The sequence below is a fragment of the Lycorma delicatula genome, chromosome 1 (assembly GCF_047948215.1).
Source record: "Lycorma delicatula isolate Av1 chromosome 1, ASM4794821v1, whole genome shotgun sequence".
NCBI lineage: Eukaryota > Metazoa > Arthropoda > Insecta > Hemiptera > Fulgoridae > Lycorma > Lycorma delicatula.
The window spans coordinates 187361092-187389058 of record NC_134455.1 but is presented as its reverse complement, the minus strand read 5'-3'; the positions used below and the strand labels follow the sequence as shown (position 1 = coordinate 187389058).

At 28.6% G+C, this 27967-nt stretch overlaps 1 protein-coding gene across 1 annotated transcript in view; it reads left to right on the top strand.

Annotated features, from left to right (window-relative positions):
* Positions 1-27967, top strand: part of Cda5 (Chitin deacetylase-like 5) — a 398887-nt gene that overhangs the window by 307977 nt on the left and 62943 nt on the right. Inside the window, exons 4-6 of the mRNA XM_075368390.1 lie at positions 1870-2019; positions 5706-5773; positions 24295-24443. Of these exons, the coding sequence (XP_075224505.1) occupies positions 1870-2019; positions 5706-5773; positions 24295-24443 (367 nt within the window). The remainder of the gene's footprint in view (positions 1-1869; positions 2020-5705; positions 5774-24294; positions 24444-27967) is intronic.

Genomic DNA, 27967 nt, shown 5'->3' with positions numbered 1-27967 from the left:
ATCGAAGAGGACCAAACCCGCACCTTTCTGGTCCTACGCGTTCCACCTAACGCCTCCCTGATAGTACTGACGACCTTCCTGACGGCATCAAATGTGAACATCCCCCTCCGGATTCAAAATTGGTTCTCCGCAAGACCACCTGAGGCTCCGACTTGGTTCATCAGCTTGGCCCGCAGGCACCGCTCAAACAGCTTACCCGTGGCATTTAATAAACAGATGGGGCTGTACGCCGACGGGTCATCTATGAGCATACCCGGTTTGTTTGATGAAAACCAATCATGCCGTCTTCCACTAGGCCGGGAATGAATCCCTCAGGAGCAAACCACTAAAACAGTCGGCGACCAGCCGAGGCGCCAACTCAACGAACAGCCTGACCACCTCGAGCCACCTGTCAGGAGCCCGAGATGGTCAGGCTATTCGAGGTGACCGGACCCCGGCTTCTACCACGCTGCCGGCCGCCACCAGGTCTTCCTCCGCCATAAAACACCTGTATCTATGTGCAACTAGCTCTCTGGCCTCTTCTTCGCGCATGGGAAACAAGGTAGCTACCACCCTCCTCATAAGCTTCCCTACACCGGGAGCGACCTTCCGAACCTCCTGGTAACGATCTTATAGACGTCGCCCCACGGGTCTCTATCTAGATCCCGGCAAAACTCCTCCCAACGTCCAACGTTCTCGTTTGGACTTGTTAATGGCAAGTCTCAAAGCCTTTCTAGCGGCCCGTAGCGCTTCGAGGGCAACCCGCCTACCTTCACCATCGGGCTTTTGTTCCTCCCTTACGAACCGCCTTCCGGCCCCTATGCATTCCTGCCTCCTAGCGATGACCTCGCAGTACACCTTATGCCTCCTGGCGTTCGAGGGGGCTGGCTTCACATGCTCACATGCTCTACGAAGCACATCTACTAATTTCTCATACGGCAGTGCCACCAAGTCCCCGACCTCCTCACGCAGGACCTTCCAAATCTCCTCGATCTCGTGCATGGTAGGCCTCCACACAGGAGACCTGGTCACTCCATTGAGTCAGCCTGGTGACTCCATCTGGTAGCAGCCAGAAGAAGATGAACATATGACTGCTCACAGAGTGATCCTAGATACTCCTTATCTTACATATTTATTTATTTATTTTTAAAACTAGAATAATCATAGTATTTTATTTCTACTTCTATCTCTTCTAGATTAGTTTTTGGAAATATTTAAATGTAAAATATTCTGATACACAATCTCGTAATAAACAAAATAAGTAAAATCGTGGAAAAATAATTCTGAAATACAGTAAAAGTAATGAAATGGTAAGATGTAATACAAACAATAAAGATATTGTTTGACATTTTTTGATATAATATAAATTATATATTTACTGATATCTTTGTTGTTGATTTTTATATATTAAATATTTAATTCATTCAATAATTATATGTTAATATATATCTCTGTTAAAATTGCAATGAATAATGAGTCAAAACAGTATTTGTTATTTAAGAAATAAAAAATTAATGTAGCTGTAGTAATAATAAATTTCTGTTTAATGCTGCAAATAATGAAAGAAATTTTTATATTTAGAGTAAATTTAAAGCAGATAGAGTAAATAGAATAAATTTAAACACATTTCTTTAAAAAATAAGCACTTGTTAAATTATAACAAAACAAAAACTTTTGAATTTTACCCACATAATTTCTTTAAATTATTATTTATAAGAGTGAAACAGTTAAGCTTCAATATATTATAAGCTTATTAATTTATTGATTACATTAGTTACTGTTATTGAAACTGGACGTTCAAAACTGACTCAAATTTGTTGACTATTAAAAGTTGTATAAAAATTATTTTTCATATTTTTGTATGCTTTTTATGTTTAAATTTATTTTTAGCAACATCAATTATATGCTGAGGAGGATCTTGGTCCAGCAGAGGAAATAGAAAGCGATAGACAACAACGAGTATATCGAGGACAGCCATCAACTTTAGGTCAAGTTGCTCGTGACCGTGATGGTCTTAGTAGACATAGCAATGCACTGCAAGTAAGTATTTAAAAGTAATTCAAAAAGAACGGATTCATTTCTTGTTAGAATAAAAAAAATAATTAGTCGATAACTCAATTTTTCCTTTATTAATCATTTACATATCATTTCTTAGCATTTATTTTTTGTAAACATCAACTAATTATATGAAAAACATGAATAAATTAGTCATAAAATTCTTTTTTATAGAGATTTTTTTTAAAAAGAATTATATCTCATTTGTTATCTTTTCTTGCATATATTTTCAAAACATACATTGTGTCTACAGGATTTCCCACATATTATATTTTATTGAAAATGCAGTGTTTAATATCTTCATGATAAGAGTTTTTAGTCTGCGAATTAAATTTTTAGCAGCAACTGAATATCACAGGAATAGTATTATTTTAGCCTTCTAATTTTAAAGTTATTTACTCTGAATATTTTATTCATCACTGGTAATCAAATCTTATTGTCCATTCTATGTTCTTGTTTCTCTTCCTTTTCAACTGAGTTCAACTCTTAGAGATGTTTAAACAGTAATATATATATATATATATATATATATTTATTTATTTATTTATATACAAGGTCTGTAAATAAAATAATGAGACTAGTTCAGAAAAACTTTTTATTTACAATCCAATTAAACATGGACACTACTATCACCTTCGAAATAGTTCTCTTGGAAAGCCACGCATCACTTCAAATGGTTTTCCCACTCTTCATAGACATGTTGGAACTCAGAAACCACCATATCCTTCAGATAGTCAGCTTCATTTTTTATGTTTTTACTGTTCCAAAATGGTGTCCTTTGAGGTGTCTTTTTAAAGTCAGGAACAGGAAATAGTCGCAGAAACTCGAGTCAGGTAAATAAGATGGTTGAGGAACTACAGGAATATCTTTCTTTGCCAAAAACTCAATTGAGAGTGCAGTGTGGCGAGGTGCATTGTCATGATGCAGCATCCAGTTGGCTTTGATGGCTAGTTGATGGCCAGTTGATTGTCTTTGACTGTGGTGTAGTTCAAATTTAATTGTTCTGCTATCATTCTGACAGTTAATCGCTAGTCAGTTAATACAGTCATACCGTATCAAGTCTGAATCGCTCAACATTGTTGTCACTTTTTGACGTTAACAGTCTTCCAGAGCGTGGATCGTCCACAACTGATTCCCAGCCATCTGACAATTTTTTAAACCACCTAAAAACTTTGGCTCATGACAAAGCGTCATCTCCATATGCCCTTTTCAACTCTGAAAATGTTTCAGTAGCATTCTCACCACAAAACTTGATTGCACAACATTACTCGTAATTAGTATCACTCATTTTTGTAACAAACAACAAAAACTTGTTTCACAAAAAGTTTGTTTACATCTCACGTGGCAACAATAGACTAAAAACATTAATGCGTAATATAAATCACCTGTTTATATAACAATATATGTTTACTAGTAACTTTACAGTGTTGCCACTTTGGCTGCCAAAAAAAATCTAGTTTCATTACTTTATTTACAGACCTCATATACACATATACAAATAATAAATTTGTTGCACTCTATGAGTAGCTAACCTTTGAATATATTCTAACAGTTATGCTGATGTTATTGAGAGTTTGGTTCTGGCAGTTAATGTATCATAGCCACATGTAGCTTTTGGAAGGAAAGGAAGATCTTGAATGTTACCAATTGTATCTGACTTTCTCTTTCTCATTACCCTTCTCATCTCTTTCATTCGAACATTGCCATTAACCTAGCATTTCTTTTCTCTGAAAGTAAAGTGTCAGCCGTTTTCCAAAATAGCATTTTTAATATAATATAATTTTTTAGTTTTATATATATATATATATATATATATATATACAAAACTACTCTAACATGTTGCACCGCTTTTCTCCAGTCTTGAGGGATTGCACTATTTATTCTTTGCAATGTAATTGCTTCCTCTATTTCCATCATTGTAAACTTATTATTATTATTTTTACATATCTTTTGATGTGACTCCACACAATTTCAATAGCACTGAAGTGATAAAAATAGGGAGCCAAGAAGACAATTGGATGACTTTGTGGCCTGCTTCTTTGGCTATTTCATAGATAAGTCTTGAAGATTGTTTCCTGAATAATTTCCAAAAGTTGTCCTTTGATCATTGAATGCTCTGTATTGAACCCACATGAAACTAACCAATCAATCAACTCATGTTTCTAATTAGCATAAGTTGATGCTTTATCCAATTCCACCAAGTGATATGAAGCATTATCCATTTCTATAATGCTACTATAACTTTTTTCAAAAGCATTTCTTTGAACCATTTTGTGAATGTTTCATTATTCATCTCCTTGTGATAGGGTAGTTATTCATTTTCTTTGATTTGAACATTAACAGCGCTTCATTCACAAACCCATCAACTTTTCCACCATGACAGATAATTAATCTTCTAACTCAACCAATAGGTGCAGGCATATTACCATTAACAATTTCATAAGTCCATGCTTTTGGGTTGAGTAGTTAGCATTAACCCAAGTACTGTCTAACCAGACAATTTTTTTGAAATTAACAGTCTTCATTTGCTTCAGCAAAATACTATTATGAGTGGCAATACCTCTTCTTTCAAGTAAAATTTTACTGCTATTAAATTTGTTGATAATCAAAGTTGATATTATGTAATACTTTTAATAAAGATGAGTATTTTCTGTAAGATAACAGCCTCCTCAAGAGAAACTAATAACTTCTTAGTTGTTGGATATTCTTTCTTCGAGTAATGGTTATAAATATGTCAGCAAATGGCATCAGCTGCAAACATATCTAGATCAGTTATTGGAGAATCTCTTTGTCATTGTTTACTCAGGGTTGATAATTTGAATGAACCTTTCTAACCGACTTCAGGGATATATCAAGGGTTTCAGGGCCGGGAAGGCCTACCTCTTTTTGAAATCATTGAACAAGAAATTGCTAAAACCATTAGTTATATTTTATTCTGTATTAGTATTAAAGTTTTTCTTTTTTTAGTTGAGAGTATTTCTAGATTCTATTGCAAATAAAGATTGTTTAATCCTCATTTATAATTTCATTTGATTTGCAAGATTGAATCTTTTTCTCTTTATTACTAAATTTCTCAAAATTTATTTATTGTCCCATTCATAACAAATTTTGTATTGAGGTGATAATAATGCTACAATAGTTCATCAAGTAACCAAACCAAAAACAAGTAGTTTACCTTTAGAGGTGTAAAGTATCAAACCATTTTTAAACCTTTCCCATTCTCTAGACACTTTCCTTGTCTTTTTCATTCACATTCATTCCTTTATTTTTGTGATTTATTTATTTTGTTGTTTTTTTTCAGTGTAATCTTATATTACTGTTGGCAAAAAAAAGTGAAATATTTTGTTTGAAATAATTTGAAACTGAACAAAAAAATCATTTTTAGAAAATAATTTCCTGAACTGTGTTTATATAAACATTTTTCTTTTCTTTCACCTGTAGAAAATATGTTGAAAATTATTTTGATTATTTGTCACCCACTAAATCCAGTGTGTAGTTAATTTTATTTTAAGCAGATTTTTTACTGTTTTGAATATATAATTCTGTTTTAAAACTGGTATCCTTTAAAATATATTTTGAAACAAAATATTTAATTTAAATTTACAATTTTATTTTATATTTATTACTTTTGTTGCTGAAAGTAATACAACTTTGATTAACTTAATTTATAGGTATCACCTGGAACTGGTAGAGATAAATTATCAGTCGTTTCATTTGGCACACAACAGCAATACAACAGGTATGTACTGTATGATGATCTAAATTGCATAATGTCAGCAATAAAAACATTTTTCTTCATTTATGTTGCATTCACATAGAGAATGCATTTTAAACATGCATACATGTGTATGCATGTTTAAAAGTGTATAAAAACAGAATTTTCTAACTACATATCTTAAAATTTAGAGAAACTTAGTAACAATTTTAAGTGCTTTATTTCTATTTTATAGGGTAAATAATGATCGAGAAAACATTCATCTTGAATTCAAAGTATATGATGCTTTTATGTTTTAATCTTTAAGAGCAACAATCAAAGTGTAATGAAATCAATGAAATTAAATATTTCTCAAACACAAATTTTATTGGATCATACACACATGCGCGCACACAAACACGCCCACAAACACACATATATACATTAAAAAAGTATATATATATTTGAGGTAATAAATAAATGTCATTCGTCTTTAATAAGATATTGTTCATCAAATAAGTATACATAAAGATGTGCATCTTTTATAAAATAAACACCAAACAATTATGTTTCTTGTCTAAGGGCAAAAATCAAAAGAAGAATATCTACGTTTCTATATTTATAAAAGCTCTATATCTATAGAGCTTATTGAAACATTTAACTTCAGAACAAAGGCATTTTTACTTTGGTTAACAAGTTTAAATTAATTTTTTTTTTCTTTGTAGACAAATGTCAGTAAAGCACAATTTAAGAAAAGTTTAAACCATTTCTTTATGGTTGTAGTGATCAGTTGATGCAACTATTTTATATTATTAATTTATAAATAATTCTATTTTGATCTGCTCTTCTTCCATCAACATGTGCATTATTTCAATTAATCATTTACTACTATTTTATAACAGCAGCACTTTCTTAATTTTTTTACTTTCAAGCTAATTAATTAAAGTATTTTGAATACTTGCAATCAGTCATTGAATGTTACCACACGCTTCCTCCATAGTGTAGGTTTTCCAGGATTAAGAGAGTAATTTCCACATTAAATTAATGCAGTGCAACTTATTTTGGGAAAATTTAAAACTATTTTTATTAGCGAAGGTATGTAAAGTAACCTTAAATGAGGATAGAAAAAAAATAATAATAAAAAATACTTCTAGAAAAATTAGTATATAATATTTATAAAAAATGAACACTTTTATTTTTCATTCTTTATCTACAACTAGCTAGTCAGGGCTCACTTTGTTTGCCCAACCGTCTAGCCAGGGGGCCTGCATCCTGGACCCTCGACATGTTTGTATCCTCATGTTTGTGAGAATATTATTTTTTTGATTATAAATGATCACAAAATATTCTTTCATAAAATTTTTTAACGTTTTATTAGCATTTTGTTGTGATCAACTTATTGTAGTGATTTTATTAGATACAGCGCCATTTATTAATCCACAACTTATGGAACCAAAAGTGCATCTCAGTAGACATTTTCAAGGAGAACATTTTTCAATTGTTAAAAAATATTTGTACTCAATAGTGCTTGCGCAATAAATTGTCATGGTTTGTGGCCTTAATATTGGGTGTAAAAAGATTGTAAAAACTTCAGAAATTACTAAAAATTGAAATTTATCATTGCCTTGAATTTTATTTTTATGTGATGTCTCATTTAAAAGTTATTTTAAAAAAACGGAAATTTTAAAAATCTTTGATAACCGATAACTTTAAATAACAATTGGCAACATGTTTTATACTTAGCATATCAATAAATAATTAAAAAATGAATCTTCTAGATTTTTTAATCTTTTATTTTACATCTATATATGTATATATATATATATATATATATATATATATATGTGTGTGTGTGTGTGTGTGTGTGTGTGTGTGTGTGTGTGTGATATAGATATAGATATAGATAAGTATATAATTATTTGGTAAATTTTTATTACTCACCACACAAAAATGTACTTCACAGTTCAACAACATACACTAAGAATAATAATCTCTACTATAAGAATAAACATTATTCAAGAGCATTATGAAACAATCAACCGCAATGATAAACTAATAAATATTTAAATATAATTATTTTATAAAAATTTCAATAATTTATTAATTATCAACGTTCTCAGACACTCACATGATATGTATAATAATTTTTTATTCCATCTATCATTAAGTAATAAAAAAATCTTACTTAGAATGAGCTATAGTAAAGAGCTACTGAAAACATAAATCATAAAATAGAAAACTCTTTATGTTATAAAAAAAGTTAAAAAAGAAATTTTAAAGAATTGCTTAAAATGTATAGATTTACTTAAATGTGTAGATCTTATTTTTATTTACAGTTCCTGAGCTCTTTCTTGTTTTTCAATTTATTTTATTAAAATAGCTAAATTCTAAATTTTTTGACTGAGAAGCTGAATTTCACAAAGATTTCATTTCACTACATGTATTTATAATTAGCTACTCAGGAAATCCGTTGTTCAAGAAAATTCACCAGTTGAGTTGTTAATGTGGATTTTTTCCTATGACAATAGACATATCAGTGTGATTTCATGAAAATCATGCCTTTTTATAGTCACTTTTATAATTAAGATGAAAAAATGTGTTTTTTAAACCTCCTCTAAAAGGTTTTTATTAATCTTCTTAAAGAAATATGTATGTTATTTCTTTAAAAATCAACAATGTCATAGATGCTTACACAAGATATAATAAAAAATTATCAGGATTAGACTTATTTTTAAAATATTTCAACAGTTTCTTATTTGTAGCTTTAATGCTACCAAAGTTTTCTACTTCAAAACATTTAACCCAACCATGTTTTTTCTGCTTGAAATATTTTTTTAAATCATCTGTGGAAATAACTACCAACTTTCTAGTTACATGAATCAATAATCAATCATATTGTTTTAATCAATAAATTTATTGAGTTTAAAATAAAAAAGAACAAATTTATTATGTAGATCAAATGTCACAGAATAGGAACTACTCATAAAAATGTGAAAATTAAAATTCTTTGAAATTAAAAATTTTAAAAACTTAGCCTTCTCCATCACATGCCTTTATTGTCTGACATGGATGAAACTAACAGCAACATAATTTTTTTAGATTATTTCTAGATTGCTGTAACAGATATCATTGTTTTATCTGAGCGTGACATCAATTTGATATTTATTATAGATTTTGATTCAGAGGCAGGTTCAAGAAACCTTCTATTCAAGAGGGTTATGTGTCCAGATCTGATACATTTGTCATATTAACCAGAGTCAATAAAACTATTTTAGAATAGTTCTTCAGTTCACAATATATTTGCCATGTTGCATTAAGAAATTATTTACAAATTGGCGTAATTTTAATTGATTTTGTTCTACAATTACAAATTGATATCAATAATTCATGAAAACATTTCCTACTTTAATGGTTATTTCAAGATGCCAAAAGTCATCATTATATGTCATTTATTTATTTATTATTTATTATAATAGTATATGATTTTGCAAATGTATAACAATAAAGTGAGATAAGTGAAAAATTGATGTAAAATACCCAGGGAAACAAACCCAAGATCAAATGTTAAAAGTCATCATGAACTATTGCATCAGCTGGCCAACCAGTTTTAACAATCTGTAAAAGTAGAAAAATTCTGCTATAATAATCACAGTTTTCTTAATTATTATCCAACCACAAAACAAAAGTTACAATACCATATTCTGTGCAGTGCATACAGCATTTAGCACATTCTATAATAGTAACTATTGCATGAACTAAACATATGATTGATTATTTTAGTATTAATGTCACATACCCAATACATTTATTTCATATAAGTGTTAAAATAAAATAAATTTCAAAGATATGTACTAATATATTTAATTAATTTTTATTAAACATATGTTTACTGAATCTACTTTGAGATAACTTGAGTTAAGGAAACATGTCTTATTATGAGTATGTAACCTCTTAACATGAATGAAAATGATTAACTTTTTAACTTGACTGAATATACAGCAACTTACAAACACTGGTGCTAAATCCTGACGTAAGACATGACAACTTGGACATCTTAACAAATGTGTTACGTCGAACGAAGCGTCAGACAAGAGTCAGGTATGTGATAAAATTGGAACTTTTTAAATCTTCTTGACTTATTTCACATTACACATTTGAATTAAAATGAAATATTAAAAATTAACTTTTGGAAAAAAAATTAATTATATATAGTATATCCAACTGTAATATTTTCATACTTATATTATATTTCATACAAAAGATGACTAATAAAAATCAATCAGTCAAAATTAAAGACCAGGCATATTTACTGAAAACTTACATCTATAAATAAAATTTATAAAAATTTAACTTGTAATTAAACATATTACACAAGCCATTAAATTTTCATTGCTTAATAGCAATTATCATATTATTAACACATTCCTTCTAATATAATAATAGATTATGATAATATACTAGCTCACTCTCATGGTATTTCCTATTTTGTTCAGCTTTTTTCTTAATTTACATATAAATAAAACTACCACATTATGAATTATACAAAAATACTTATATAATAAGTTTATATACATATAAACTTATAACCATATATTAAAGTTGAAAGCCATGTTAACTTAAAAATATATTTGAGAGAAGACGCGAGTTGGTTCTTTATAAGTTAAATCATTCCTGCTTCAAGAATAATATAGGCAGCTACAACACAAAATTATCATCAATATAAAATAGACTAATAGCCCACAAATAACTTATCCATAATTTCTTATGGTAACACTACAATTTAAAATTGATTTACATTTCAACACTAACAAATCAGTTACTCCATTAGGGGAAGCAGTAAAGTTAATTGTGGTGCAAAAATCTGACAACAAAGTTGTAGAACTATCTCTTCACACAGCTTTTTCTGATTCACAGTTTACACACACAACTTAATTTAAAATATTTATTATTTTACATAAATACAATAATTTTTTTTTTAATTGAATGATTTTTAACTAAATCACGCACGCATACCATATTTCATTCGTGCAGTTGTGGTGGTACTAACAGCCACTTTAAATATATTTTTACACTTTAAATATTATTCATTTATTTAACTCTAGCACTCACCTGTGATGTCACAACATAGCGGATGGCTACAACAGCTTTACATCAGTGCTATACTAGCACTCCTTTGAGTGAGAGGGGTACTATTGACAGTATACTCACTTAGACACTAGTTTATTTAGAGCAATATTGGGGTGATGGTACGATTTTGCAAAAAAATTTTGTGAATATTATTTTTTATGCCTAAAAAACTATGCCTAAGAAAAATAAGACTTTAATTTGGCAAAATCTCGAGATGATGACCTTGCCATAATATATAGAATATATATCTCAATGCCGCATATATAGAAGTAATCTGACCAAGTTTGGTCAAAATCTGTCTAGTAGTTCTGGAGATATAAGGAGTGCGACACTGAACACACATACACACACAGATACACAGAAACAAACGTACATATGAACATCCAGAAAATTTCCGTACCTTAGGTGTCAAAACGTCAAGATCTGGTGAAAACCACATATGCCCAAATTGGAATTATTACAATACTTTCCCTTCTAAAGCTATAGTTCTGCTATACACTGGACAGAAAGTAACCTGGCAACAAATATTCTGCATTACAGATGACCTTTTACTAAATTATTTCAACAAATTCACTTAAAGAATAAAATAAACTATTTTATTAGTAAAGAAAAATAATAAAAATTTTATCATTTCTAATGAGAAGATTCTCTACTTAAAAGTAGTTAAGGAGGTTTACCAAAACAAAATAATTTTAAATTTGAAACATGAATTAAGTTTTTTTTTCAAATTTGCGAGTGCGTAGAATAAAGAGATAAACAATTTAATACTTTATTTATGAATATGAGATTTTAATGTTTGAACTATAAAATATTCTCACAATCCTTTTTTTCTGTTTGCCATATATGCTCTTCACTTTTTCAAGTAGCTCCTAATTCTAAATAATTTCTCTAAAGAATTAATAAAAATTAAATAGATATTTAATTTTATTTACCTATTAAGATTAATTTTAATATTTATTGATTCATTAAATGATTTCAAATCTGTTTAAATATATTTTTATTAGTTTTTTCTATGATATTTCTAGTAATTATGACAGTTCATTCTTTTTTCAACTTTTATAAATATTTTTTGGATATTTTATTATGAAATCCTATAATGAATATTTTATTTGCTCTTCCACCAATTTATTTTTAGCAGCCCTATTTAATGAGTTTAAAACAATTCTGGTTATTTATCTTGAAGAAAAGGGTGTTTACCACCCTTCAGTTTATTTTTATTATGGTATCTCCTATGCTCATGCGAGCAATTGAATTGAGTTACTTTATGAAAATTGTTGCAGCCAGTTATAAGAACACAAACACACAAAGAATAAAGGTACAAATAAATAATCATACGTACAGATACTATTCAAAAATCTGAATCTTTCTATATAGTCGAGTAAAAAAATTTAAATGGATCTACTTTGGTTTATAGTTACAATAATCACTTTAAATAAATAAAGAATAATTAATTTCTTCTATGAATAATAATTTATCTTATTTACCACAAATTAATGTAATTTTTCAGTTTGCTGTGAAGTTGTAATTTATAACATCATATTTCTACTTTAAGTAATGTATTGTTAATTGTTTTAATTGATAGTTTGAAGCATATATATATATATATTTAATATAAAAATGTTAAAATAAACTGTTGACTTGATCCAACATTTTTAATTTTTTTTTATTTTTCCAAATTATATTGCCTCACAGTAGTATTGTATACCAGACTGCATTTCTGAACTTTATCTTATACAATTTCAAAAACCATTCCTGAGAAAGTTGCAAAGAGATTATAATAAGTGCATGATGTTTTAAAAATAAAAATTAAATCCAATCATTAAAAACTGTAAAAAAAAACACTATGATAATGATGTTACTGAAAAAATAATAATAAATAAATGTTTCTACTGCCTGTAAGTAAAATTTTCTAATCCAGCTATTTCATCAGGAATTTGTTAATAACCAGCTGTTAATTATTAGGTTCTAATTCAGATGTTTCATAAATTAAATAATCTTAAAGTAAATTTTCTTTAGATTACTTGAAAGGACAATTATAAACTAGCATTCAGTATCAGTTCTACATTTACAGGTAGTAGTGTATAGTAAATCTATACTCCAAATGTGCCTAATTTTATTTTTCAGTAGTGGGATTGAGTAATCTTTTAAGCAGTTTGTATCATTTTTACATTATTTAGTATATGTTTTGAGTAAGTTTAAATTATACTATAATACTCAATGAAATATTAAACTTTATAATGTACTAAATTTTCATAGTGTGTCCATAAAATCTCATTAAGACATAGGTGTTTTTCATGATAGAGACAAATATTGTCTCTAATAACTACAAATAATGTAACATATTGTTTGTTACAGTATATTTGTATAACTTTGTGTGATGCTCATGAAGAGTCGGTGATCTGTTCAACTGTGTGTGCACATGACTCATTGCAGGAACACATAGACAGTTAGCAACAATTTGCTCTAACACAGATATTTTCTTAGAGATGAGACATGTCCTATCAGTAGTAATCCTATCAGTAGTACATTGAGAACTTTCATAGACACTGGACTGAGACTCCTTTGTGAATTAAGACTACAGTGTATGAGTTGCAAAACAATTTAATGATTTAATGAAACAGTTGTAGTGAAACACGTACAAAACTGTGGCAGAAGTAGTGTACTGATTCGTAGTTATTACTTAATTATGGAAGGCATGAAGCACTGTTTGTTCAGTGGCGGATTTCTAAATAGACTAGCTACGCTGTAGCCTACGGAGGGAAATTTTCATAGGTGGCAAATTTTCGAAGGCGGTAATGGGCTGCACAGCAGGGGCTCGGCGGCAGCGTTGCCCAGTCGTTCAGCCTATAGGCAGTACATTCATAAATCCACCTCTGTGTTTTTTGCATTCTCCTCATAAATTGCTGCTTTGTTTGGGCCAATTAACAGGGACATCACATTGGGTTGTTTATAAGCTAAAAAGGATTAAAACTGTAAGCATATGTTTGGATAGTCTAAAAGCTTATCTTGGCAATGGCAAGGATTTTCACCACTATTGTGGTTCATACAAAATAGTTTGAATGATGTGGTAAGCAATATATTCTTCATGGATGAAACATATTTTATTTAAGTGGTGGTATGTTAATTCCCAAAATATATATTTATTTATATGTATCTACATAATATATGAGCTTGTTGAATCCTCATCCAAGCAAGAGGTTCTTCTATACACCTCTATAAAGTGAGCAATTTCCTGATTGTGAATCCAATATTTTGTGAAAACTTTCCATTCCGAAATAATGCCAATTATTTTGAACAATTTCTATCTATGCTGAAGATGGAAGAAAAATACAGTTAACTTTAGCAAATTGAGGCATCCCACATCCATTGAAACAAAAATTATACATCCAAGTGTTTCCAAGAGCACATAACTGCCGAAGGTGTATGGTCACTCATTCACTGGACTTATCCCACCCAATTTCTTTGTATGCCAACATAATAGTCAAACATTAGTATATTCCAAAAGGGCATCAAACAATGTCAGGTTTTCCCAGAAGACCTGGTTCAACGAATACACAAGAATACAGTTACTGGGTGACTTGTTTGCATTAAAAGGATAGATTCTTCCAGCATGTGATTAAGATTAGTTATACATCATGTATACCTAACTTTAAACAGTTAACTCACAATATTGCATTTACTAATGGTTAGCATGATGATTTGTGTCTATTGTTAAAGACACTTATTATATTATGTAAAGAAGAATGATTTTATGGACACATTAATTACTAAAAATTCTGTTCTAATAATTAATTTTTTTTAATTTTTTATAAAAAAAAGAATAATTAAATTATATAATTCTAATTCTAATTTTTTCTCATGATTTTTTCCTTTTATCCTTCTCCAACAAACATCACTGTTTCAGGATGATTTCTAATAAATAGATATTCAAAATGTTTCCTGCCAATTCATTTAATTTACATATATATTTTTCTTAAAGAATGTAGTTCTGATTTCAACACGTCAAAATATTTAAACTTTAAATCATATTTTATACAGCAACTAATTCCATACGTAATATACATAGCATAAAACTATATCTTGTTTAATAGTTTAGCTTCTTTAGAAAATAAAAAGTAATATATATATATATATATATATATAAATATTTATTTTTTTATTTTTTTTTATTTATTTATAAACTTTTCTTACATGGTAATTTTCATTATTTCCTTTCTTAATAAATATTTAAAGTAAAACATTAAAACAAAAATTAAATCTATTAAAACAGAACTTCTTACCTTACATATTGTCTTAGATGTAATGTAGTATTGCTGATGTGTTATACTGATCATATCTGTAAGCCTGTACTGACATTATTCTTTATTCTCTTTCTTAACTTACGTTTGCATGTATATGAGATCATTCTTAATTATCTTTTTTTAACTTTTCAGTTTTTATTTTCATATCTAGCAAATAACTATAATTTATAATATGTTCTGTTGGAAAAAAGTTTTCCAGGACAGCAACGATTGTTACATATTACTCAAGGACAACATATACCGTGGACGTCAAAGGCAGTTTCATTCTTTCCCCATCCTTCAACTTCCTCTCTCTTTGTAAACAACAATGTAAGAACTACTCCAACTTATTCTTTAACTCCATATTCACCTCAAAACTATCACACATTGCCTAATACAGATGTTTATTCAAGTGGAACTAATCAAAATACATTTAAACCAATAATATCTTTACCAACACCATATATACCACCATCATTCAGACCTGAAATTACAACAGACAGTTTTAGGCCGATAATTAATCAAGAGCATTATAACTTACCCATTCATACTTATTCTCCTTCAAACTCATATTTCCCAAATAGATTCTCTGTACTTCAGAACAAAAGAGAACCACAATTAAGCATTATAAAACTAAGTGATTTTATAAGAACTACTGTGCCAACTAGAAAATTTAATTTTATTGAAGAAAATTCCAAGAATTTTTCTCATTTACAAAGTGAATTGGAGAGAAATGTATCATCTACAGCTGTTCCATCTACATGGTTAACATTGGTATCCTCAGTCAAACCTAGTATGACATCAAATATAAGTACTGTAATTAGTGAAGTAAATGGCAGTAGTCATATCACTGAAGAAACACATATAAGTAATATAGTTAATAATAATGATACTAGTAACAGTAGTAGCACTACTTATAATAATACTGAAAATAACATTTATTATAATGACAAAAACTTAACACAAAATATCCAAAAAAATGAGACTGGCTTCTTGAATATTACTACTCTTCCCACGAACAATCTTCAAACTTTCAAAGAAAGTAATAACTTGGAGAATTCTTTTTCCCAATCAAAAATAAATTCTTCAGCATTATTAAATGGAGCAAGTTCAAACAATAAGGAATTTCGTGTACCATTTGATCATAGTGATATTTCTACTTTGCAAAATTATGGTACAGAAGCTAAAAGAGATAATAAACGTCAAATAAGTAGAAAGAGAAAAAGAAATCAGTCTAACAATGATGATGATGAGGAAGAGGAAGAAAAAGAAGAAGAGGAAGAAAAAGAAGAAGAGGAAGAAGATGGTGAAAGTGAAGAAAGGAAAAATTCTGAAAAAGATAATGAAGAAAGTGAAGAAGGGAACCATAAAAAAGAAGAAAATAGTGAAGAAACAGAAAAAGATGAAGAAGTTAGTTCTGAAAGAAACAAAGAAGATGTAAGTAATGAAGAAGAAACATCAAGTAACTCAGAACCACTGGAAAGACCACCATTTCCTACACCCCCTGAAGAATTTTTCTTAGATCCTGAAGAAAAATATAAAGCTATTGATAATCCTTTTGCAAATCCAAATTTTGATTTTGATAAATACTTAGAGAAATTAAGTGAAATACCTAGACAGCAGTTTCATCAAGAAGAAAGCAAAAGTATTTTGAATAAAACTGAATTACCTTCAAACCCAAAAAAGGATTACAGACATCAAGAAACTTCAGTTGAAAACAAGAATGTAGATGTAGGTTATGATGAAGATCATAAAAGTATTAAGAAGCACCAAAATGCTGATAACTTGCCAAGAAGACAGAACTATAGAAGACGAAAAAATAAGGAAGAGCATGCAGAAAGTGGTTCCCATTTACATGATGAAACTGCTACAAATGATGCTGATGGGTCATCAGAAAGACCAGAAAAAATTCACCAGGGTTTAAGATCTGAACAAAAATCTCAGAGAAGTAATTTAAGAAGTAATACTCCTTATAATAGTAAAAGAAATAAGAGTTCATTAAACTCAAGTTCAAAGTCAGATCAACTGAACACTGATGATGTTGACAGAATTACTAAATCCAGAGGTGAAGTGTTTCAGCCAACAGTTCCAAAAAGTACAAGAAGATTAAATGAACCAAAAAAACTGAAAAGCAGAATTAGACTTACAGATAAATCAGTAAGAAGAGAACAAGGGCCTAAACCTGCAGCAACTAACAATGATAGTCGACCTCGAAAAATTTCACAGGAGAGACACAGAACACAAAGTACAGAAAATAACAAAGCAAATGCAAAATTCAATAATTCTTATGATTTTTTGTCTGATTTAGACTTAAATATTCCAGGTTTATTTCAGAAGAAACGAAATTTACTGAGTAGAAATAGTCATCATAACAGAGATACAAAGCCCAAAACAGCTTCTAGTTATATTAATGTGCAACATGGTTCTGAAGGACAATTGTTTCCAAAACACAGTGATATTGTGGATGGCAAAGATAAGGAGAATGATGATGATGATGATGATGATGACGATGACGATGATAACAATGATGGAGATGATGTTGAAGATAATAAAAACTACACTGTTAATAACTCTGCTTTAACATCTTCTGTAACAAATTCTCATGATAATATTAGTAAATCTAAATCAAGGCATTTAATTTCAAAGCCTCAAAGAGGAACAAAGCTAAAACCCCTCAGAGGAAAATCTGATGATAAGTTTGAATTAACATCACGTGCTCCAAATCACAGATATGATGATGATATAATAACTAGAAACCTAAATAACAATAATAATTCAAAGCAAACTAAACCAAAACATGCAGCAACAAAAGAAGATAATGATGATTACTTTGATGATGTTGATGACTATGATTATTCAGAAGCATACGATATAAAAAACTTAAATAAACCACAAGTAAAAGTTCCAAAAAGTCCAAAAATTCCTAAACGAATTAAACAGATAGATAAGGAAACATATAATATACCAAGCACTGAAAATCCAAAAAATCTGAGCAATAATGAAGACTCTGCAGAAGAAAGCACAGAAGATGAAGATGAAAATTCTGATTCCAGTAAAGAATCTAATGAAGAAGAAAGTGAAGAAGAAGCTGAAGATGAGTATGTAGATGATAATGATAGTGATAACAATGATCAATCATCCAGAAAACAGCATGAATATAAATTACAAAAGGAAAGAGGTAAAGGAAATCAAAACAGAGAGGATGAAAAAAGTGAGGAAGAGTCGGGAGAAGAAACAGAAGAAGAAGAAGAAGAAGATGAAGAAGAAGGAAACAGTGATGAACAGGAAAGTGAGGGTAATAACAGTAATGAAAATGATGAAGCAGAAAATAATAGCAAGGAAGATGAAACAGATGATTATGAGAGTGATGAGGATGATGATGAAGATGATGATGAGAAAAAGGAAAACATTAAGGGAAACACTCTTGGGAAATCAAACCTTAATAAAGGTCAATATGAAGTAACAGAAAATGTCTCTGAAACAAAACAGAAGAACTGGAAAACAACAACTGAGCAAACTGTTCAAGTAAGTACAAGCAAACCTTTTATAAGGAAACAACTAAGAACAACTGAAAAACATGATAGTAAGAGTTACCCAGCAAAAAGGAAATTAAGCAGTAGTCAGAGAAATATTAGTTCTAATACTAATTCTGCAAGAACTTCCCAAAATTCTAATTTTCCCAGTAGAACTGGGCATGAAAATAATTTTGTTGTCACACCTACTAATTCCTATCATGTAAATTTTACTCCACAAATTCCTAGTACTCCCAGAATGTATGCTCATCAAAGGAGTAGGAAAAATAATATTAAGCAAAATAATATTAAATTTAATGTAGAAGAATCTGCTCCAAATAAAGTATCTTATAGTACTTCTTCACAAGCTGCACACATAAATGATAATATTAATGCACAGAACCAAGAGAAAATAAGTTCTGCACCTAGTTATAGTACTGCAGTATCTGAAGACCCTTTATTGTCTGTAGAAACTTTACACTTAATGAAGAAAGTAAAAGAACGTTGTAAGCAAGCTTCAAGTCACAGAAATAACACTATTTTAGATTCTATTAGACCTATAAATACTTCAGAAATATGGCAAAATAACATAGTTAATTCCACAACTCCATTCCTGTATCCGTATCCAACAGATATCTATAACCATTATCCTAGCCTAAGACCTCAAACTGTACAATACAGACGGCCAAATACTCATTACCAATTACCAATACAAACAACAGTGGAAACATTTACTGATCACTATACGAGTGAGACACAAGCAAGACCTGTAATCATGATGACAGCACCAGTGACTGACAAGACATTTAAATTAATACAAAGGTAAGTTATAAGTCATGAAACTGTAACATAATGACGTAGAAACAAAGACAATTCTAATCCAGTGAACTAATTACACATTTTAGCAGTAGTTTTTAATGCTATTTTTTCTTCAATTTAAGAGCATAATACTGAACTGGGTAAGTAAAAAGTTTTTTTTTCAGCGGTTATCCAATTTTATAGTTTTAAAATACAGTAGTCACGCGCATTACTGATGATCATTAATTATGAATTCACTATTATTGAATAGTCAATTTTTTCTTCAGAAAAATATTTCTTTATAAATGAAATACAAAGATTTTTATATCTGATATTTTAACACCAGTTGCAAAAAATAGACAAGTATTGGTGCCATCAGACAGTCTTCATGCCAAAGTGCCACTGCTACTACTCTTGTAATTATTCTGGAAATAATTAAGATATGATATTTGTGCAAATAAGAAATGGATTTTTAAAATATCCCACTAAATTTTATTTTAAATGATTTTTATTTACTGCCTCTGTTTGGTCATAAATTAATTTTTGAAATCATACACTCTTATTTGCTGCTATACTTTAGTTATCTTCCTTGTTTACAGAGTTCTCAACCATCATCTTTATATTAATAGAAAGATATTAAATTTATTTTATCACAATTAATGCTATTTAAAAACAATTTTACTATCAATCTGTATATTCTTTCTTTTTCTGTTTAGCCTCCAGAACCACTGTAAGGTATTACTTTAAAGGATGAATAAGGATGAAATGTATGAATTTAAGTGGCCATTCCTGAGGTGTGTGGTTAATTGAAATCCAACCACCAAAGAACACGTATTACGAACACCAGTAGTACGATCTAGTATTCAAATCTGTCTAAAAGAAACTGTCGTTACTAGGATTTGAATCTTAGAACCCTTGACATCAAAATCAGCTGATTTGCAATGATGAGTCCACCAGGGTTGGTCCACTAGAAGTCAAGAGTTTTAAGGTTCAAATCCTAGTAAAGGCTATGAATTTGAATTCTAGATCGTGGATACTGGTGTTCTTTGGTGGTTGGGTTTCAATTAACCACACACCTCAGAAACGGTTGACCTGAGACTGTACAAGACTATACTTCATTTACATTCATATATATCATCCTCATTCATCCTCTGAAGTAGTATTTTACGTTGGTTCCGGAGGCTAAACAGAGACAGAAAAAATCTATATGTTCTATCTACTTAAAATTGTACATGATTTAATTTTACTTTTTTACCTATTTTCATGTAATATACTTTTTCAAAAACTGATCTACTGTTTTTACAAAGGTTTTGTTTAGAATGTTAATTACACATTTAATTCATTAATTCACCAAATACTTCAATGATATATATGTATATATATATATATATATATATATATATATATATATATATATTATATATATATACACTTATGTCCTATGTCCTTACTTTCTTGTTACTTTGAAAATGTAAGGACTTTTTTTAGGTTAGCAGTAAAAAAAATTTATGTCGTATAATATTTTTTTCTTTTCCAAAAAGTTTACATTTTTGAACACAGATGGTTTTTTATTAATTGAATGTTTTACTCTATGAATATTCTACTGTTATTCTTTACAATTTCAGCAAAAATCAAGCGTTATTAGAAAATAATACTTGGAAAATTGTAATTTGTGTACGTCTGTATTGTTCATTGACAAATTAATTCATGTCAGACCAATTAAATTCTAATACTTTTGTCTCTTACTCACCAATCTGCTCTTGAGTTTTAATAAATAAACTGCAATCTTGAGATGTTACTAGCGATTGGAACACTCATTACGGAAATAAGGGACTGAGTTGCTTATGAGCTCTGATTTAAATCATTACATATTTGGAAACTTATTAAAAATAATACAAATCAGTTAAAATTATAGCATTAAAAAAGAATTGAGAGTGACTATTTTTTATTATTATTATAATGAAATTTGCTGACGATGTCGAAATATGTAGCAAAGTGAAATCTTTAAAAATTACCCAACCCTTCAAGAGGATGTCTATAAGACAAAAAAATGGTTGATTGAGAATGGATTGCCTCTTAATCTAGGTAAGACTGTTATTAGACCTATACTAGGAAGATATTACTGATGAGGAATGAATATAGAATGGGTTCCAAGTAATACATAGTTACAGACAATCTGTGATTTTGGCGTTACCTTTGATGCTAAGTTACTTTTTTACACAATATGTGGTTATCATCACACTGAAAGCACAAAGGAATTTTGGGCTGTTTTTTTTTGGGTGTCTAGACACATTAAGCAAATTAATACTATCAAGGTCTCCTCTTCTAAACACTTTTCAGATCAGTATTGGAGTACTGTTCTATGATTTTGGATTATGACAGAAAGAATAATAATTTGAAGTTAGGAGAAAATGGTTTGGAATTTATGCCACAGAGGGCTGAGTGGACACCAAACATCTTATGAAGTTAAATGTAATCTCTTGGGCATTGCTTCGATAGAATCTTAGAGAAATATAAATACTAATGTTATATGTGTTTAAATTAAAATATAAATATTTTTTTAAAAAATTAATGAAGGTAATCTTCATTTGTAAAGAAATGCATGGACTTGTTATTGTCAATGCTAATATTTCTAGTATAGGTGTATGGATTCCAGACATGTATAATAGAAGGCGTAGATTATTCAGATATTGCCAACCTAGTGTACTGTCTCTGATAGTTAGAGGTGTAAATAACCTTAATTTAATAATGAATGTGAAGTAGATATGTTCAGAAAGAATCTTTATTCTATAAAAAAATCTGATGTGAACACCAGATGACTTCCTTGTACGCCTATTAAATTACATATACACATTTTTTAAAGTACATAAAATGTTATTTCATTAATAACTTCTGATTTTTTCATATTTTTCTTTTTTTATTGTTATTATTGAATTATTAATTATAGTACTTTTTTTTAATATTAGAGGTTAATAATTATTAATAAATCAATATAATTAAATTTAAAAAAAAAGAAAATGAAAAAGGAAGAAAATATTGCAAGCAAAGAAAGAATAAAAAGATTAAAAGAGGATGATGAATGTAAAGAGAGAAAATTTGAAAACTAGAGAACATGTACACAAAAAAACAAATAATTGAAATGATGATCAATTCCAACTTAGAGAGAATATTGTCCAACACTATCAGAGGAGTAATGAACTAAAAGATAAGAATGTTTTGCAATTTATTAAAGATCGGCATAGATGTCTCAGTGTATATGTTGTTCTTGTGAGGGTCATTTTTCAGTCACTCTGTAGTTAACCCTAATGTACATAAAATTAAACAGAAATTAAAATAGAAAATCCAAAAATAATACGATTCAAGAATATAATTTTCAATTAATAATAAATAATCAGATGTTTCACCAAATTTATTACATATACACATATATAGTAATGTAATTGATATGCATTTTTTTCATTAAAACCAGCATTTTCAATTAAATGAAAGCCCATTTTTAGAAAATAAACCAACCACATTTCATTGAATAAACTATCTGGTAAACATTCTCTAATGGACAAAAGTTATCATTAGTAATGACTTGATGCTTAAAAATTCCAAAAACCAAAAATCTAAAACTTAGTTTCACAAACTTATTTGATTATGGAAATGATGCATCATCCCATAAGTAAATATGATTTAGTTTAAAAGGGGTTTTTTTTTCTTCAAAGTACCTCTACAGTGTTGAAATTTAAATTTACCTGTACAATATGTAGCCACTACATATGGTTTAACCCAAACCCAATAAATAATGTTTGGTAGAAGAAATGCTTCTTTTAGGATTTTTAACTACACTGCCTCTCACTTCTTTCTTTATAAAGACAAGTTATTTAATGTCAATGTAAATTTTAGATAAATTAGTAATATTAATGTAAATGTCATTTTAAAGCTTTTAGTTATTACATGTATATTTAATGCAAAAGAGTGTGTAAGAGTTTTTGTATGTTGTGTGTAGGCCTGTATATGTTAGAAGAAAGGCTGCACTGTTCAAGCACCTTGGGAGTCTGATGGCAACTGGGGCTTGAACAGGCAGCAATTCATTCATAAGTAAATATCAAAAGATTATATAACTTAAAAATTATACTGATTTTAACAATCTTCTGTAAAATACAATCTGTGGATATTTCCAAAATATCAATTTTGGGTGTTTTCTTGTATCCTTTAATACATGAATCAATAATCACAGAAAACTGCAAATGTAATCCACGAACAATTTATAAACAAATGTAATGTGTAGTTTTGTCAGATATTGATGATCAACTGTTGAACCATTTAATCTACAGCAGTTAGTCCCAATAGATTCTATCAAACATCAATTTGAAAAGGAATTAAATTTATTTTTCTCTTAGAGAAAAGCTTACAGACATTAACATTTATTTATAAGTATAGGATTCACATGTGAAATATCTGAATCACAAATTCTTTTAGTATCATTCCTCTTAATTATTTTATACATATTTAATATTTTTACAGTAAATAATTTCTATGTGTTTGATACTTTTGTTTAACTGTACATTTGTTTAAAAATAAATACTTGATTAATAATGTTTTAAATTTTACTATGAAGGAACTATAGAAATATTTGCACTAAAAGGGGTATTAATCAAATAAAATTTGGAAATTACTAATTAAATGAATACATATGATAATTTTAACTTACCAGTACATTTATTTACTTATGTACTTGTAAGCCAGTATATTTTAAGTAACTTACCAGTTATGTTTAAGTAGTATAACATCTCTCAATAAGTAGAGAAATATTTTCTTCAAAACTAAATTTATTACATACAAGAATAATTTATTATTTCAGAGGTAGTGCTGCTCCTTCTAGTTACCAAGAACCACCTGCTACACCTAAAGGAACCAGCCGTGCATATAACAGCTCACAGTACAATCCATCACCATATGACAGCTTTTACAATTTGTATGATGAAGAGCCAGAATTATACAAGGATATAGGTAAGAAACCTTACAAGTTTTAAAAAAGATTTAAGTATAAAAAATAAAAAAATACATATATATATTTAGTTTTTTTTTAAATCAATTCTTTGAAAAATCATACTCCTCTGTACTATATAAACTATATTAATTTTATTAGATCAACCAAAGTAATTACCTTACTCCACTATAAATCCGGAGTGCTTTTGCAATTTACTACCATCATCAGCTCCATTGTATATTCATATATTCATCTCAAATTACATTAAAAACTTCGTAAAATATAAGACCACTAGATCATTTAAGGTTAGATTCTTGGAACATTTGAGAAATTATAAAAAAGGTAAACTGGGTTTCTCTAATGCATCTGATTAATATTACACATACAATACCTGATATTAGGACAAATTTAAAAATACTGGAAATTAAAAAATATAATATGAATACAAATCGTAAGGGGTTATGCATTTTAGAAAGATACTATATATATATATATATATATATAAAAACATAAACATAAATTTAATATGATCAACCTTCAGACAACATATGAGGATGACAGTATTTTGAAAGCTGCAGTAGATGGCAGCCTATCTATTTTGATAGTGATGTGTAATTTAATATATTTCAATCAGTAATGTAAAGTAAGTTCAGTTAAATGAACAACAACCCACCGGGTTGGTCTAGTGGTTAACGTGTCTTCCCAAATCAGCTGATTTGGAAGTCGAGAGTTACAGCGTTCAAGTCCTAGTAAAGCCAGATATTTTTACATGGATTTGAATACTAGATCGTGGATACCGGTGTTCTTTGGTGGTTGGGTTTCAATTAACCACACATCTCAGGAATGGTCGAACTGAGAATGTACAAGACTACACTTCATTTACACTCATACATGTCATCCTCATTCATCCTCTGAAGAATTATCTAAACGGTAGTTACCGGAGGCTAAACAAGAAAAAGAAAAGGAAAAAAGTTAAATGAACAACATGCATAATTACTTTACTTAAAATTATTTTTATTTGATTTTATGCCTTGACGTCATATTTTTACTTATGTAAAAATTTTTAGTTTAAGTTTAATTTTAATTAATTTTTCATATTTTTAAATTTTAAATTAACTGAGTAAAAGTTCAAAATAAAAAGATTAAAGGTTTTAAATTTTAATAAAATAAATAAATCAATATGTTATATTTTATTAAGTTTGTAATGTAATTTGAGATGAATATATAATGCAGCTGATGATACGAGTAAATCGCAAAAGCGCTCCTGCATACATCGTGTATACAGTGGAATAAGATAAGTCATCCTACTTTATTTATTCTGAACTTTGGTTGATCTAATAAAAGAAATAAATAAATATATATATATATATATATATATTATAATAAAGAATTATAATAATAATAAAGGTTTGGTTTACTATAAAGTACAAGAAGATTTTAGAGCGAAAGGTGACTATGAAGATATACATTTCATGGATGTACAGGTAAATTCCGATTCATTTACTGATACTTGTTTTGATTTGATAAATTTATCAAATGTTGTCCATGATAATGTGGAAAAGTTTATTGTGGCTAAGTCTTTTAAATTTTATCTGAATTATAATGATAAGAATAATGTTACTAAAAATATTGTAGTTCATTCTGAAATAAATATCAATAAAATAAATCCTAATGACAAAGAGCAATTACGTAATAGCATCAGAAATAAAATTCATGAAATTAAATGTGAAAATCTAACTCGCAAACCAATTTTTAATAATAATAAAAAAGTAGTTTACAATTTTAAAAATAAATTAGGTAATAATAATAATAATAGTATTATTTTAAAATCAAATAAAACCAATACACCTGTCTTCATGTATATCAGAAAATATAATAATTTGATGAAAAAATACATATTAGAAAATAATTTCAAAAAATAAATGACCCCAATAATGAATTTTTAAAATTAACTAAAAGTTTAATAGTGAAATACTGTAATATTTTTAATTACAATAATAACATATCACTTCAGATTATACTCTTTTGAGCCAGTTGCACTAAAATTAACTGGACACCCAAAAATACATAAACCTGGTATCCCTAAGTGACCTTTAATTGACTTTACAACTGCTCCATTTAATATTACCTCCAAAATAATAAATAAAAAACTTAGGATGAAAGTGAATTTAGATTATAGTTATAATGTAAAAAATGGATTAGAATTTGTAAAAAAATTAAAAGATTAACAATTGGAGAAAAAACTAGGATGGTTAGCTAGATATTAGTAATATGTACCCTAGCATATTCATAGATAAAACAACCAACATAATAAAAATTAATCTATATACAATCATGAAGAACCTTTGTTTATTGATAACATTACAAATATATGCCAACAAAACTACTTTAAATTTGCTGACAAAATTATACTCAGAAAAATACCTTACCGATGGGTTTTCTTTTGTCAGCCATCATATCTGAGATTTATTTGTAAGATTTTGAAAATAAAATTGTTTACGACATTATTCACACTTATGATATCCTATTATGGACTCAGTATGTTGATATTTTTGTTGTTTGATCAATATGAATAGAACAATAGATTACTTATATCTTAATATCAAAATTAATAATAAAAATAATCAATTTATAACATCAGTATATAGGAAACCCACAACCAATAAAGCCACAGTACTTAGATATTCAAATCATCCTTGGTCACACAAAATTAATACATATATAAACATGATTAATAGAGCAAATAATTATACATAATACCATAAAAATAAAAATAAATTAAACAAAGTAGATATTATAAAACAAATTGCTATACATAATGGTTGTGGTGACTCTTTAATTGATAATATACACAAAAAACAAATTTCAAAAATTAACATCTCTAATACAATGATACACAAAAAATTGACAATGTATACTTAAAATATTTTTATACTGACAATATAGTTGAAAATATAACTAAGGTTTATGATAAAAATAAATTTAAACCTGCATACAAGACAAATAACAATATAATAAAACATTTAAAAAACAGTAATCTTACTGATTCATATAATTTACGCAACTAGGGTGGAATTTATAAAATAAAATGCAATGACTGTGACCACATTTATATAGGAAAAACTAGTAGCTCTTTTAAATTGAACGTGATTTGATTTCTTGAACATGTTAGACAATATAAAAATGGAAAATTGGGTTTATCTAATGTTTCTGAGTGTTTATTAACAATAAACACTCTATTTCTGATATCCAAACCAATTTGGAGATATTGGAAATCAAGAAATATAATATGAATTATAATAATAAAAGTTTAGAAATTTTGGAGAAATTTTATACATATAAACATAAAAGGAAATTCAAACTGATCAACCTGCAAACAGAATATGAAGATGACACTTATAAAGGCTGCAGTAGATAGCAGCACTTTTTCAAATAATGATGATGATGTATATTTCAATTTAATTTAATTCAAATCCACACAGTACTGTAACATTGGCTGGTCAAGTTACATGTTGTATTTTATCATAGTTATTTATTTATTTTA